The sequence below is a fragment of the Lonchura striata genome, chromosome 26 (assembly GCF_050655825.1).
Source record: "Lonchura striata isolate lonStrDom1 chromosome 26, ASM5065582v1, whole genome shotgun sequence".
In the NCBI taxonomy this organism is placed as follows: Eukaryota; Metazoa; Chordata; class Aves; order Passeriformes; family Estrildidae; genus Lonchura; species Lonchura striata.
The window spans coordinates 5,150,387-5,164,737 of NC_140728.1; the positions used below are offsets into that span (position 1 = coordinate 5,150,387).

A 14,351-nucleotide genomic window follows, 5' to 3' on the forward strand; every position below is an offset into this window, starting at 1 on the left:
GAGGTGGGAAGGGGCTTGTGAGCCCCACCCGGGGGTGCTGACAGCCCCTCTGTCCTTGTCCCTCACAGCGACGACACCAAATCCACCAGCTGGGTGCACCCTGGCACGGGCTATGCCATCCAGAGCGGGCACTTCTCCTGCGCAGGTGAGCCAGGACTGGGAGATGTGGAGTGAAATCCCCCGGGGGTGCAAAGGAGAACCCCCAAAACTGAGCCGGCAGGAGCTGTCTGCAGCTGGGGAGGGCTGGGGGGTTGTACGAGGTGATGCTGTCTCTCCCCAGCCTGGGTTTTCCAGCTGGAGAGATTCCCGGTGGATTTTCCCCTCCTTCCTGTGGTCTCTGATGAGGAGGGGCTTCCAACTTCTCCAAAAATGCGGTTTGAGCCTCGTGAGAGCCAAGCACGGCAGCACCAAGTGTCGCCATCACCCCTTCAAAATCCCTGCCCGCACCCCCCTGCCCTTCCCCGGGGTGGGGGAGTGGCAGCGGGAGGGGACCGGGAGGGTGACCCCGCTGCTGGCCTGTCCCCGCAGGGCTGCCCCGAGGCTGGGAGGTGGACAGCAGCACGCACGGCGGCCTCTACTTCATCAAGTAAGTGAGAAGGGGCCGGGGGAAGGAGCTTTTGCATCCCGGGATGCTGCGGCGTCCGCAGGGATCGGGAAGGAGCAGCCCCGGCTCCGGGCCCTGCACCTGCAGCTCCTGCGCCGAACATGCCAAACATGCAAAACTCTCCTCGGAGGCTCCGGGCAGCTCCAGGGTGGAGTGGGCGAGCCAGCCACCCCCTTGCCCGCGTCATCCCGCAGGGAAGCATCCCCCGGAGCCCAGCGGGGAATTCCTGGAGCTCCTGGATGCTGTGGGAAGCAGCCCGGTGGCTCGGGGGGTCCCTGGGGCGCGGAGCCGGCTGTGCTGGGCGGGCTGCGGCAGCCGGAGCGCGGCTCGGCTCGGCTCCAGCCCGAGGCGCTGCTCCCGGTTCATCCCGCTGGGTTGTTCCCCGTTCCCTCTCGCTCCTTCCTTTGCCTCCAGTGCCGGGACTGGGGCCGTGGCGAGGCGATTTTGGCGTCTAGACGGGCTGGGAGCTGCAGGCTGTGCCTCGCCTCGCGTGGGGCTCCGGGTCCTGCCGGGTGAGGCTGTTCCAGACGGGATCTTTGAGCCCGTCCCCATCTGGCTCCCGGAGCTTTCCCTGTGTGCGCAGCCAGCCATAAACACCCGGCAAAGAGAGCAAAGATCCCCCGGCGGGCTGAGCAGAGCGCCGGCAATAGCCGCTCTCGTCTGGGCAGCGGAGGCGCCGTGTCCCCGAGGCAGCGGGATTGGGGCTGGGGCTGCTCCGGGAGCCTCCTGCTGGGGTTGAAGTTGGGATCTGGGAGTGGGATTGGGGCTTCTCCAGGAGCCTCCTGCTGGGGTTGGAGTTGGGATCTGGGAATGGGATTGGAGCTTCTCCAGGAGCCTCCTGCTGGGGTTGGAGTTGGGATCTGGGAATGGGATTGGGGCTTCTCCAGGAGCCTCCTGCTGGGGTTGGAGTTGGGATCTGGGAATGGGATTGGGGCTGCCCTGGGAGCCTCCTGCTGGGGTTGGAGTTGGGATCTGGGAATGGGATTGGGGCTTCTCTAGGAGCCTCCTGCTGGGGTTGGAGTTGGGATCTGGGAATGGGATTGGGGCTTCTCCAGGAGCCTCCTGCTGGGGTTGGAGTTGGGATCTCGGGAAGCACCTTCTGTGTGTGCCCCAGGACCTGGGAATGGGATTGGGGCTGCCCTGGGAGCCACCTGGTGGGGTTGGAGCTGTGTTCTCCAAGTCATGGACCACCTTCTGTGTCTGCCCCGGGACGTGGGAATGGGACTGGGGCTTCTCCAGGAGCCTCCTGGTGAGGTTGGAGTTGGGATCTCGGGAAGCACCTTCTGTGTCTGCCCCGGGACGTGGGAATGGGACTGGGGCTTCTCCAGGAGCCTCCTGGTGGGTTTGGAGCTGTGGAATTTTCTTGTGCCTCCTCTGGAGCAGGGACCACCTTCCCTGAGCACCACAGCACCTGGAAATGTCACAGTGGAGCAGGAAATGGAATTGGGGCTGCTCCAGGAACCTCCTGGTCAGTCTGGAGCTGTGACCCCAGGGGCAGGGAGCACCTTCCCTGCACACCTGGGAATGTCACAGCGGAGCAGGGAGTGGGACTGGGGCTTCTCCAGGAGCCTCCAAGTAGGGTTGGAGCTGGGAATCTCAGGAACCATCTTCTGTGTGTGCCCTAGGACCTGGGAATGTCACAGAGGAGGAGGATTTGGGCTGCTCCAGGAGCCTCCTGGTGGGGTTGGAGCTGTGGTGTGCCTGTGCCATGCTCCTCTGGGGCAGGCACCAGCTTCCCTGGGCACCTGGGAATGTCACAGCGGAGCAGGGAATGGGCTTGGAAGGTGGTGACCACCAGACCAGGGCTGGGGAAGGGTCCTGCCAGCCCACCTGGGGACCAGGGACTGAGTGGTGACCGTTGTCCTCCAGAGGTGGCACCGGGCCCAGCTGTGGAGAAGGGAAGCTCCAGGCCCCTCCCAGCCCCGAGTGTGGGTGGCAGCACCCAGTGCCCTGTCCTGGTGCTCCCATGGGATTTTGCATCCCAATCCTGCCCCAGCTGTGCCTGCAGGAGGAGAGGCCCCGCTGTGCCCATGGCTTTGGGATGGGGCTGCTCCAGCAGCTCCCGGTGTGCCAGAAAGGGAGCAGGGAAGAAGCAGACACCAAGCTGGGGTGCTCAGCCTGCCTGGTTAGGTTGGGGGGCTCCCCCGAGAGCTCCCCAGTTTCTCCTGGGCTCTTTCTGGGGGGCAGGAGGTGGAGCAGCCCCTGTGGATCTCCTCAGCCTGCAGAGCAGGGGAATGGCTGGGGACACGGCCTTGGGGAGGGGACAGCTGCGATTTTGGGGTCCTGCTGTGGGCTGGCAGGGAGGGAGGGTGTCCCCCGCGCTGTGGGGACACAGGAGGCAGGAATCCAGGGAAAGCCACCCCCGTGGCCAGCCCCAGAGCCCCGTGGCTAATGGGGGGGGTTGTAGGATCAAGGGTGGCCGCTGGTTTTCCCTTCCCAGAGCACCCTAGCTGTCCCCAGGCCCAGCGAGGTCCCTGTGGGCTGCAGGGTGCCACCAGGGCCTGGCAGCTGTGACAGGCAGAATGAGGGCAGTGCCAGGGACCGGGGCACGGTGCCGTGGCTGTAGGGCTGCGATCTGCGGGGCCAGGCCCTCCGTGCCAGCTCCGGGTCCTGCCAGCCCCGCCTGAGCCACCCTGGCCACCAGCTGAGCTGTTGGGGGCTGTCCTGCTGCCCATCCCCTCCGCGGGGGTGGCAATCCTGGGGTGCAGAGCCATTCCAGAGGGTTCCGCACCTGGCTGGCACCGAAGGGGCTCCCCTGCCCCGCCTGGTGCAGGATCCCGAGGGATGAGCGGTCCCAGGGATGTCCTGTCCAGTCCAGGGGACGTCTCTGTCCCCCGTCCCAGTGCTGGGGTGCCTGGGGAGCACTGCCCAGCGCTGGGCTGCAGGATCTGGGGTGTTGGGAAAGGAAACGGGGTCCCCTCTGACCCCCACCACGTCCCTGCTGTCCCCAGGTTCTGGGGTGTCCCAGGCTGTCCTCTGGCTCTGGGATGCCAGTCCAGGCTGTCCCCAGGTTTTGGGGTGTGGATCCAGGCTGTGCCCGGGTTCTGGAATTCAGGTCCAGGTTGTGCCCGGGTTCTGGGATGATGCAGGTCCAGGCTGTGCCCAGTTTTAGGGATGCAGCTCCAGGCTCTGGGATCTGGGTCCAGGCTGTGCCCAGGCTCTGAGCTGCAGATCCAGGTTGTGCCCAGGTTTTGGGATGCAGCTCCAGGCTCTGGAATGTGGGCCAGGCTGTGCTCAGGTTTTGGGGCATGGGTTCAGGCAGTGCCCAAGCTCTGGTGCCTGGGTTTTGGGATGCAGGTCCAGGCTCTGTAATTCAGGTCCAGGCTCTGGGAAGCGGGTCCTGGTTTTGGGATGCGGGTCCAGGCAGTGCCCAGGTTCTGGGATGCAGGTTCAGGTTTTGGGATGCGGGTCCAGGCTCTGGGATGCGGATCCAGGCAGTGCCCAGGCTCTGGGATGCAGATCCAGGCAGTGCCCAGGCTCTGGGATGCAGGTTCAGGTTTTGGGATGCGGGTCCAGGCTCTGGGATGCAGACCCAGGCAGTGCCCATGTTTTGGGATGCGGGTCCAGACTATGCCCAGGTTTTGGGATGCAGATCCAGGCAGTGCCCAGGTTCTGGGATGCGGGTCCAGGTTTTGGGATGCAGGTCCAGGCTCTGGAATTCAGGTCCAGGCTCTGGGATGCGGGTCCAGGCAGTGCCCAGGTTTTGGGATGCGGGTCGAGGTTCTGGGATGCAGGTCCAGGTTTTGGGATGCAGGTCCAGGCAGTGCCCAGATTCTGGGATGCGGGTCCAGGCTCTGGGATGCAGATCCAGGCAGTGTCCAGGTTCTGGGATGCAGGTTCAGGTTTTGGGATGCGGGTGCAGGCAGTGCCCAGGTTTTGGGATGCAGATCCAGGCTCTGGGATGCGGGTCCAGGCTCTGGGATGCAGGTCCACGTTCTGGGATCTGGGTCCAGGCAGTGCCCAGGTTCTGGGATGCGGGTCCAGGCTCTGGGATGCAGGTCCAGGTTTTGGGATGCGGGTCCAGGCTCTGTGATGCAGACCCAGGCAGTGCCCAGGTTTTGGGATGCGGGTCCAGGCTCTGCGATGCAGGAGCCGCGGACCGCAGCCGCTCGGCGCGCTGCAGCCCCCGGCAGGGTGGCGGTGCCGCGGCGCGGCTCGGCGCGGCTCGGCGCGGTTCCCCCGGTTCCCGCGGCGGCGGGGGGCGGCGGGGGGCGGCCCGCCCGCCCCGCTCGGTGCCAGCCCGGCGTCACGTGCCGCTCGGTGGCCCCGAGCATGCCCAGCTCCGGCTGCGGCTCCGGCTCCGGCTGCGGATCCCGCTCCGGCTCGGGCTGGGCATGGCCGGGGAGATGCTGCGCCCGTAGGCAGCGCGGGGGGACCGGCCGCTGCCCGCCCCGCACGGTGAGTGCCTCCGGCGCGGCTCCCTCCTTCCTCCTCCTCCTCCTCCGCTCTTCCACCTCCTCCTCCTCCCCGCATCCCCCCGGGCTGCTGGGGGGGCTCTTTTAGGGAAGGGGGGCTGCGCTCCGGCCCCATGGGCAGAGCGGGGCGCGCTGTGGGGGCCAGCACCCCCCGGCTGCCCCAGGGGCTCCCCCTGCACCCGCTGCCCCTCGTGCCGAGCTTTGGGTGACGAGTGGGGTCCCCCCGAGCTGTCCCCGCCGTGTGTTTATGGGCTGCGAGCTGGTTTGTGTCCCCAGAACCCCAAACGCTGCGGGCTGGGACCCGCTGGGTTTGGATCCTCCCGGGTTTGGCCCCGACTCCGTGCAGGGGCAGAGCAGCGCTCAGGCTTTTGGGGAGCCCCGCTATTCGCTGTCTCAGCACCCCCAAACCCCATCCCGGTGAAGGGGGGGCTCGGAAGGGCCGGACCCCCCAGCGCCGAGTGCCGCGCTGGCCCCCGCGCTGCGCTGGGGACGGGATGTGATGGATGGGGCTGAGAGATGTCGTCTGGCGCTTCCCAGGAAAGCCGAGACCTTCCCTTGGCTCCGCGGCTCGTTTCGCTGCCTGCTGCGAGCGGAGAGCCATCCTCCACCTCCTCCTCCTCCTCCTCCTCCTCCTCCTCCTCCTCCTCCTCCTCCGTCTCCTCCTGCTGCCGGGCCGGGAGGAAGGGCAGTCCCCGCTGCACCGGGGGGTGTCTGGCGGTGCCGGAGAGGCGCAGCCGCTGCCCCGAGCCCTCCTCAATCGCAGCTTTGTTGCGCCGCTCGCAGCTCGGAGGGAAACAGCCTCTGATTCATCACATGATGGGGATGTTAATACGCCACGAGTCTATTAAACCCCGGCGGAAGGGGCCGTTCCGGCCTCCCCCCGGGGCTGGCCGGGGACCCCGCTGCTGCCCGCGGGCCGGAGGGCTCCGCTCGCTCCGGCACCTCCGTGCGGGGGCTCGGCCACCTCGGGGGGCTCCGTGCCGCGCCTGGCCCTGCCATTCCCGGTGACGCGGTCCCTCGGGGCAGGGGCCGGGCCCCGCTCCAGATGGCCGCGGGAGCCGCTCCGTTAATCCCCGCCGGCGGGGAGGGGGCCGGCGGCCGCCGCGGGCTGCGGGGAGGGCCGGCGATGGAGGGCTGGCGTTTGCTGCAGGATCCATCCCTCCATCCCTCCGGGCTGGCTGCGGCGCTGCGTGCGGCTCTGCAGCCGGGGATCGGCAGCACCCCGCTGCTCTCTCCCACTCCTGCGCGTCTGCGGGAGCGCCTGCAGCCCGCCGGGATCCCGCTGAGAATCCTGCTGTGGATCCCACCGTGATCCCTCCGTGAATCCCACTGTGATCCCTCCGTGAATCCCATTGTGATCCCCCCATGAATCTTGCTGTGATCCCTCCATGAATCACACTGTGATCCCTCCGTGAATCCTGTTGTGGATTCCACTGTGATCCCTCCATGAATCCCACTGTGATCCCTCCATGAATCCTGTTGTGATTCCTCCACGAATCCCATTGTGATCCCTCCATGAATCCTGTTATGGATCCCTCCATGAATCCCATTGTGATCCCTCCATGAATTCCATTATGATCCCTACTATCCTGCCATGATCCATCCATGAATCTTGTTGTGATCCTTCCATGAATCCCATTGTGATTCCTCCATGAATCCCACTGTGATCCCTCCCTGAATCCCACCGTGAATCCCACTGTGATCTTACCATGATCCCTCCATGAATCTTGTTGTGATCCCTCCATGAATCCCTCCATGAATCCCACTGTGAATCCCTCCATGAATCCCACTGTGATCCCTCTGAGAATCCCATTGTGATCCCTACTATCCTGCCATGATCCCTTCATGAATCCTGTTGTGATCCCTCCATGAATCCCACCATGATCCCTCCATGAATCCCTCCATGAATCCCACCGTGAATCCCACCATGAATCCCACTGTGATCCCTCCATTAATTCCACTGTGATCCCTTCATGAATCCCACCATGATCCCTCCATGAATCCCACCGTGAATCCCACCATGATCCCACCATGATCCCTCCGTGAATCCCACCGTGAATCCCACCATGATCCCTCCATGAATCCCACCGTGAATCCCACCGTGAATCCCACCGCGAATCCGGCTCTGTGTCCCCCGTGCCGAGCGCATCCCGGGAAGCTCGGCCCTGCAGCGCCGGGCTCGGTGTGTGGCAGCGTGTGGTGCTCCAGATCCATCCCCTGGGTGCTGCTGGCATTTCCTCACGGGAAAGGAGAACTCCTGAAGCTCCTGTCCTGCTCCCGTCCCTCTTGTCCCGGTCCCTTCACTGGGACACGCTTCCCAAGCCAGCTCCTTCCCTGCTGGGCCTGTCACCCACCCCGAGCCACCCCCGTGGGGACACAGAGCCAGGCTCAGGACTCCCAGAGAGGGGTGGCTGAGGAATCACAATTCCTGAGCTAAAAATCCCTCAGGAAGCACAGAACCCTGCCTTTATGGACATCGATGTTTGCAGGGGACCCCCAGCCCACCATGGGGACCCCTTGGCACCCATCCTGCTGCACTGGGCCACCAGAGTCACCCCACAGGGACAGGAGCAGTGGCGAGGGGCGCCCAGAGGTGCCCCTGGCAGAGGCAGTGACAGGGTGAGGACGGCTGGCAGCGGGCTGGCGCCGCAAACCGCGTTTTCCTGCCGAGTTCCCATAGAAACAGGCGGGAGCAGCCGCCGGGCTGGCGAGGATGAGGCAGAGGAGGGACGGGCAGGAGGGTGAGGGACATGGTTGGCACTGCCCGGGTGAGGCCACGGTGCCAGGCAGGAGGGTGAGGGACGTGGCTGGCACTGTGTGCCGGACAGGAGGGTGAGGGATGTGGTTGGCACTGCCTGGATGAGGCCACGGTGCCAGGGAAGAGGGCGAAGGATGCGGCTGGCACTGCCTTGGTGAGGCCACCAAGGCCACGAGGGCACCGCTGGCCAGTGGCTGCTCCCCGCCGTGTTGAAGGGACAAGGGACAACAGCGTGGCCCTGGCCGTGTGTCACCGTGACACGGGTGAGCGTGTGCGTCCGTGTGTGTGTGTGTGTCGCGGTGCCCACACCCCTCACGCCACTGCCAGGCACAAAACCCACCCCAGATGGGCAGTGAGGGGTTTTTAATCCCCCTGAGGCCTCCTGAGCCAGGCAGGCAGGGCTGGGGGTGATTTCTGCTCCATCTGTGCCCCAGCCACGCTGGGGATTTCTCCCAAAGCTCGGCTGGAAGAGGCCGCGCGGCTCCGGCTCCGGCGCTGCTCCTCTCCCTCTCTCTCCCGCTCTCTCTCTCTCTCTCCCAGGATTTGGTAGTAGCATCCCCCACTCCTGTTTTCCTTGGAAAACACGCTAATCCGCAGCAGCAGCGCCTTGAGGAACGCGCTGCCTCCTCTCCAGCCTCCTTCCTCCGCAGCCTTCGCAGCTCCACGCCCACCCGGGGAAGTCCGGGGAGGTGACGATCCAAAACATCCCCGCTTTTCCTGGCAGCACTCAGGGCACGGGCGGATGGAAAGCTGCAGGCAGAGGGAGGGAGTGGGCACGTGTGGACCCCCCTTCCAGCCCTGCCTGCTCCTTCCACCATCCCAAGCTGGAAAATCCTCCGGGGTTGGGTTGTTCTGTGTGGGCAGCGCTGCTTTTCCGCGTGGATTTGGTTTGATTCTGGGTTTTATCCGGTGGCAGCAGAACAGGGAGCCCTTCCAGGGCCTGTCCAGAGCCAGTGGAAGTCCAGAGCCAGGCTGGAGCAGGGAAAAGGTTCCAGAGCAGGGAAAATGTTCCGGAGCAGGGAAAAAGCTCCAGAGTAGAGAAAAGGTTCTGGAAAAGGGAAAAAGCTCTGGAGAAGGGAAAAGGTTCTGGAGCAGGGAAAAGGCTCTGGAGAAGGGAAAAGGCTCCAGATTGGGGAAAAGGTTCCAGAGAAGGGAAAAGGCTCCAGAGCAGCGGCTGTGGGGCGAGGTGGCCCCGGCATGCAGGGAATGAGGCTGGATGGTGACAGGGAATGAAGCTGGATGGTGGCAGGGATTGAGGCCGGATGGTGACAGGGAATGAGGCTGGATGGTGACAGGGAATGAGGCCGGATGGTGACAGGAAATGAAGCTGGATGGTGGCAGGGAATGAGGCCGGATGGTGACAGGGAATGAGGCTGGATGGTGGCAGGGAATGAAGCTGGATGGTGGCAGGGAATGAGGCCGGATGGTGACAGGGAATGAGGCTGGATGGTGGCAGGGAATGAGGCTGGATGGTGACAGGGAATGAGGCTGGATGGTGACAGGGAATGAGGCCGGATGGTGACAGGGAATGAAGCTGGATGGTGACAGGGAATGAAGCTGGATGGTGGCAGGGAATGAAGCTGGATGGTGGCAGGGAATGAAGCTGGATGGTGGCAGGGAATGAAGCTGGATGGTGGCAGGGAATTAGGCCGGATGGTGACAGGGAATGAAGATGGATGGTGACAGGGAACGAGGCTGGATGGTGACAGGGAATGAAGCTGGATGGTGGCAGGGAATGAGGCTGGATGGTGGCAGCGGTTGTGCCCTTAATCTGCAAATTCACTAAAGCTCTTTAATAAAGATTCAAAGTCACCAAGTTCTCAATTAAGGGATGAGGCGGCTCTTGATCCGCGTTTCTGGGTCAGCCGGAGAAAGGCCATTTAAGACCTTTGATGTTTCCAGGGAATGAGCACCTGGCTGTGCAGGAGGACGGGTGGCTCGGCCTCCTCCGGGGCAGGACCCGCAGCCCCGAGTCCAACCCGGCTGCTCCTGACTCATGGGCTCGTTCTGGGGGAAAGTGGAGCTGCAGGAGCGAGCCCAGAGGTCACGGACCTGCTCCGAGGGCTGGAGCGTCTCTGCTTGGAGCCAGGCTGGGAGAGGAGGAGAGATGAGGCTCCAGGGAGAGCTCAGAGCCCCTCCCAGGGCTTGGAGGGGCTTCAGGAGAGCTGGAGAGAGATTTGGGACAAGGAATGGAGGGACAGGACACAGGGAATGGCTCCCACTGCCAGAGGGCAGGGAGAGATGGGATTTTGGAAGGAATCCCTCCCTGTGAGGGTAGGGAGGCCCTGGGATGGATTTCCCAGAGAAGCTGTGGCTGTCCCATCCCTGGAAGTGTCCAAGGCCGGGTTTATGGGGTTTGGAGCCGCCTGGGATCGGGGAAGGTGTCCCTGTTCCCTGCGCAGCTCTCCCGGAGCAACTGGAGATCAGTGGCACCCTCTGGACTCGTGGGTGGCCCCCACCCCGCCAGGACCCCCCGGCTCTCCAGGGCTCTTCAAACCCTCTGTTTACCTCAACAGCAGCCGCCTGCACGGGTGTTAATTGCAGGAGCCGGCAAGGCACTAATTAGGGGATAATGAGACGCCTTTGTGTGTGCTCGGCAGCCCGGCGACAGACGCCCTGCTCCGAGCGCCCCCGGGCCGGGGATGGGCCGGGGCGCTGGGGAAGGGCCTGTCCGTGATGCCCCCGCGCGTGTCCGTGATCCCGGGCCGTGTCCGTGATCCCGTGCCGTGTCCGTGATCCCGTGCCGTGTCCGTGATCCCCCCGGGCCGTGTCCGTGATCCTGGGCCGTGTCCGTGATCCCCCCGGGCCGTGTCCGTGATCCCCCCGGGCCGTGTCCGTGATCCCGTGCCGTGTCCGTGATCCTGGGCCGTGTCCGTGTTCCCCCCGTGCCGTGTCCGTGATCCACGGGCCGTGTCCGTTATCCTGGGCCGTGTCCGTGATCCACGGGCCGTGTCCGTAATCCTCCCAATCCTGTATCCACAATTCCCGTGCCATGTCTGTGACCCCCACTCCCCACGCTGTTTCCATAATTCCCATCCCTTATCCATAATCCCCATGCCGTGTCCATGACCCCGTGCCGTGTCCATGATCCCCCCGTGCCATGATCCCCCCACGCCATGTCCGTGTCCCCGTGCCGTGTCCGTGATCCCCCCGTACCGTGTCTGTGATCCTGGATCAGATCCATGACCCCCCTCCGTGTCCGTGTCCGTGTCCCTCCACGCCGTGTCCCTGTCCCCCCACGCCGTGTCCCTGTCCCCCCACTCCGTGTCCGTGTCCCCCCACGCCGTGTCCGTGTCCCCCCACGCCGTGTCCGTGTCCGTGTCCCCCCACTCCGTGTCCCTGTCCCCCCACACCATGTCCCTGTCCCCCCACGCCGTGTCCGTGTCCCCCACTCCGTGTCCGTGTCCCCCACGCCGAGTCCCCCCGGCCTCCGGGATCTGTGGGACCCCCAGCCCCGCTCCCGCTCCCTCCGGAGCCTTCCCGAGCCTCCCTTTGTTCCCGGGCCGGGGAGGCGGGACCCGAGTGGGGCACCCCACGGACCGTCCCTCCCCACCCGGCCACGTCCCCGTTTTCCTGTGGGGCTGGAACCGGGTTTGCTGGGGCTCGTCCTGGCGGAGAGCATCCCGCACTGCCGCCGCTCCCCGCACGCAGCTCCCGCACTGCCGCCGCTCTCCCGCTCCGAGCTCTCCTTACGTAACGCGGCCAGCGGCTCCGGCAGCTCGCTGACACCGGGGCCGGGCTGCCGCATCCCGGTGGAAAAAACCGGGGATGCGGCTGCCGGATTTCTCCAGGATGGGCTGGGAGATCCCCCTCGGTGCGCAGCCGGGGCGGGAGCAGCGCTCGGAGGGATTTGGAGGTCCAGGAGCTTCTGGAGGGACCCGAGGAGGGATTGGAGAGACCCCCAGGAGGGATTTGGAGGTCCAAGAAGGATTGGAGAGACCCCCAGGAGGGATTTGGAGGTCCAGGAGCTTCTGGAGGGACCCCAGGAGGGATTGGAGAGACCCCCAGGAGGGATTTGGAGGTCCAAGAAGGATTGGAGGGACCCCAGGAGGGATTTGGAGAGACCCCCAGGAGGGATTTGGAGGTCCAAGAAGGATTGGAAAGACCCACAGGAAGGATTTTGAGACCCAGGAGTATTTGGAGGGACCCCCAGGAAGGTTTTGGAGGTCCAAGAGGGTTTGGAGGGACCCCCAGGAGGATTCTGAGACCCAGAACTATTTGGAGGGACCTCCAGGAGGGATTTTGACACCCAGAAGCATTTGCAGGGACCCCCAGGAGGATTCTGAGGTCCAAGAGGGTTTGGAAAGACCCCCCGGAGGGATTTTGAGACCCAGGAGCATTTGGAGAGACCCCCAGGAAGGATTTTGAGACCCAGGAGCATTTGGAGAGACCCCCAGGAAGGATTTTGAGACCCAGGAGCATTTGGAGTGACCCCCAGGGGGGTTTTGCAGGTCCAGGACTGTTTGGAGAGACCCCCAGGAGGATTTTGGAAGCCCAGGGCGCTGAGCTGGGGCCGAGCAGCCCCGAGCAGCCCCCAGGGGCTCGGGTGGCTCCGCGGGGCTGTCCCGGAGCCCCGGGGCGGCCGTGCCGCGGCTCGGGCTCCGGTGGAACAGCCGGGACCGGTCCGGCCGCCCCGGCCGCCTCCCCGCCCTGCCCGGCCGGTCCCGCGGGGCCGAGCCCCGAGCCCGGAGCTGCCGCACGCCCGGGGGGCTCCGGGGGGCTCGGGGGGCTCGGGGGGCTCCGGGGGCTCCGGGGGCACGGCTGGGGGCGAGGAGGGGCTGTGCCCGTGGGGCAGAGCCCTGGCACGGCGGCCCAGCCTGGGGGGACCAGCTGGAAAATTCCATCCCAGTGGCACTGCCCCCCAGCTGGGCACCGGGAGGGCTTGGAGAGACCCCAGGAGGGTTTGGAGAGACCCCAGGAGGGCTTGGAGATACCCCAGGAGGGTTTTGGAGGTCCAAAAGGGCTTGGAGAGACCCCAGGAGGGTTTGGAGAGACCCCAGGAGGGTTTGGATAGACCCCAGGAGGGCTTGGAGATACCCCAGGAGGGTTTGGAGAGACCCCAGGAGGGTTTGGATAGACCCCAGGAGGGCTTGGAGATACCCCAGGAGGGTTTTGGAGGTCCAAAAGGGCTTGGAGAGACCCCAGGAGGGTTTGGATAGACCCCAGGAGGGCTTGGAGATACCCCAGGAGGGTTTTGGAGGTCCAAAAGGGTTTGGAGAGACTCCAGGAGGGTTTGGAGGGAACCCAGGAGGGTTTTGGAGAGACCCCAGGAGAGTTTTGGAGCTCCAGAAGGATTTAGGGGGACCCCTGGGAGGGTTTTGGAAGTCTAGGAAGGTTTGGAGGGACCCCATGACGGTTTTGGAGGTCTTGGAGGGACCCTCAAAAGGGTTTTGGATGTCCAGAAGTGTTTGGAGGGACCCCCAGCAGGGTTTTAGAGGTCTTGGAGGAACCTCCAGGAGGGTTTTGGATGCCCGGGAGAATTTGGAGGGAACCTCGGAAGGATTTTGGAGGTCCAGGAGTGTTTGGAGGGACCCTGTGAAGGTTTTGGAGGTCTTGGAGGGATCCTCAGAAGGGTTTTGGAGGTCCAAGAAGGTTTGGAAAGACCCCCTAGGATGTTTTTGGGAGTCTAGGAGGATTTGGACGGATCCCAGAAGGATTTGGAGGGACCCCCAGGAGGATTTTGGAGGTCCCAAGGGATTTGGAGAAACCCCCAGGAGGATTTTGGAGGTCCAGGAGGATTTGGAGGGACCTCCAGCAGGGTTTTGGAGGTCCAGGGGGGTTTGGAGGGACCCTGTGAGGGTTTTGGAGGTCCAAGAAGGTTTGGAAAGACCCCTAGGAGGTTTTTTGGGATCCCAGGAGGATTTGGAGGGACCCCCAGCAGGGTTTTGGTGGTCCAGGGGGGTTTGGAGTGAGCACTCCTGGTGGGCTGTCCCCTTGCCCGGTGTCCTTGGTGGCCCGGCGTGCCCCAGATCAGCGGGATCCCGCAGGAATGTGATTTCTGGGGCCAAGGTTCAGTGCCCTGCTGGGTTTTGGGATGGCCGAGAGCGGGGCAGGGTCACCCCAGCCCCGGTGCCACCAAGCCCCGGCCCCGGTGGCAGCGGGGACAGTGCGACAGCACAAACCCCATTCCCATGGGATATCCGCGGGATTGGGGCGCTGCCCACCGAGGCAGAGCCCCCGCGGGTGATTTTGGGGTGCGCTGAGGCTGTGGGATCCCTCAGGGGCAGAATGCGCCCCCTTAACGAGGGGAAACTGAGGCACGGAGCCAGCCCGGCGGGAGCGGAGCGGTGACCTCGCCGTGTCCTCGCTGCAGAGAGGGATTTTTGGGGGGTGGCACGGGCGGGACGTGCGCCCCTGTCCCGCAGCCCCATTTTCCCCATCGGCTTTGGGGTGTTGCCATCGCGTAATTAGCGGTAATTACTCCTAATGAGGCAGCGATCCTGCGGCGGCCCCGCGCTTCCGAGCGCTTCCCCCGCCGCGGGCCGTGCCCCCGGGGCTGGGTGGGTGTCGCGGGGGCTGCGCTGGCTCCTGGGACACCTCCCGGAGAGATTTTGGGGACATCCGGACAGAGCGG

At 64.7% G+C, this 14,351-nt stretch overlaps 1 protein-coding gene across 5 annotated transcripts in view; it reads left to right on the forward strand.

Moving 5' to 3' along the window:
• The window catches only part of PLEKHA6 (pleckstrin homology domain containing A6), a 62,187-nt gene that overhangs the window by 2,601 nt on the left and 45,235 nt on the right, over positions 1-14,351 (forward strand). For 3 of the 5 annotated variants that reach the window (XM_085561293.1, XM_085561294.1, XM_085561295.1), the window contains 2 exons: positions 69-145; positions 529-586. In XM_085561293.1, the coding sequence (XP_085417419.1) occupies positions 69-145; positions 529-586 (135 nt within the window). Of the gene's footprint in view, positions 1-68; positions 146-528; positions 587-4,842; positions 5,003-14,351 lie in introns of those variants that run through there. The other 2 variants (XM_085561297.1, XM_085561299.1) reach the window with 1 other exon arrangement.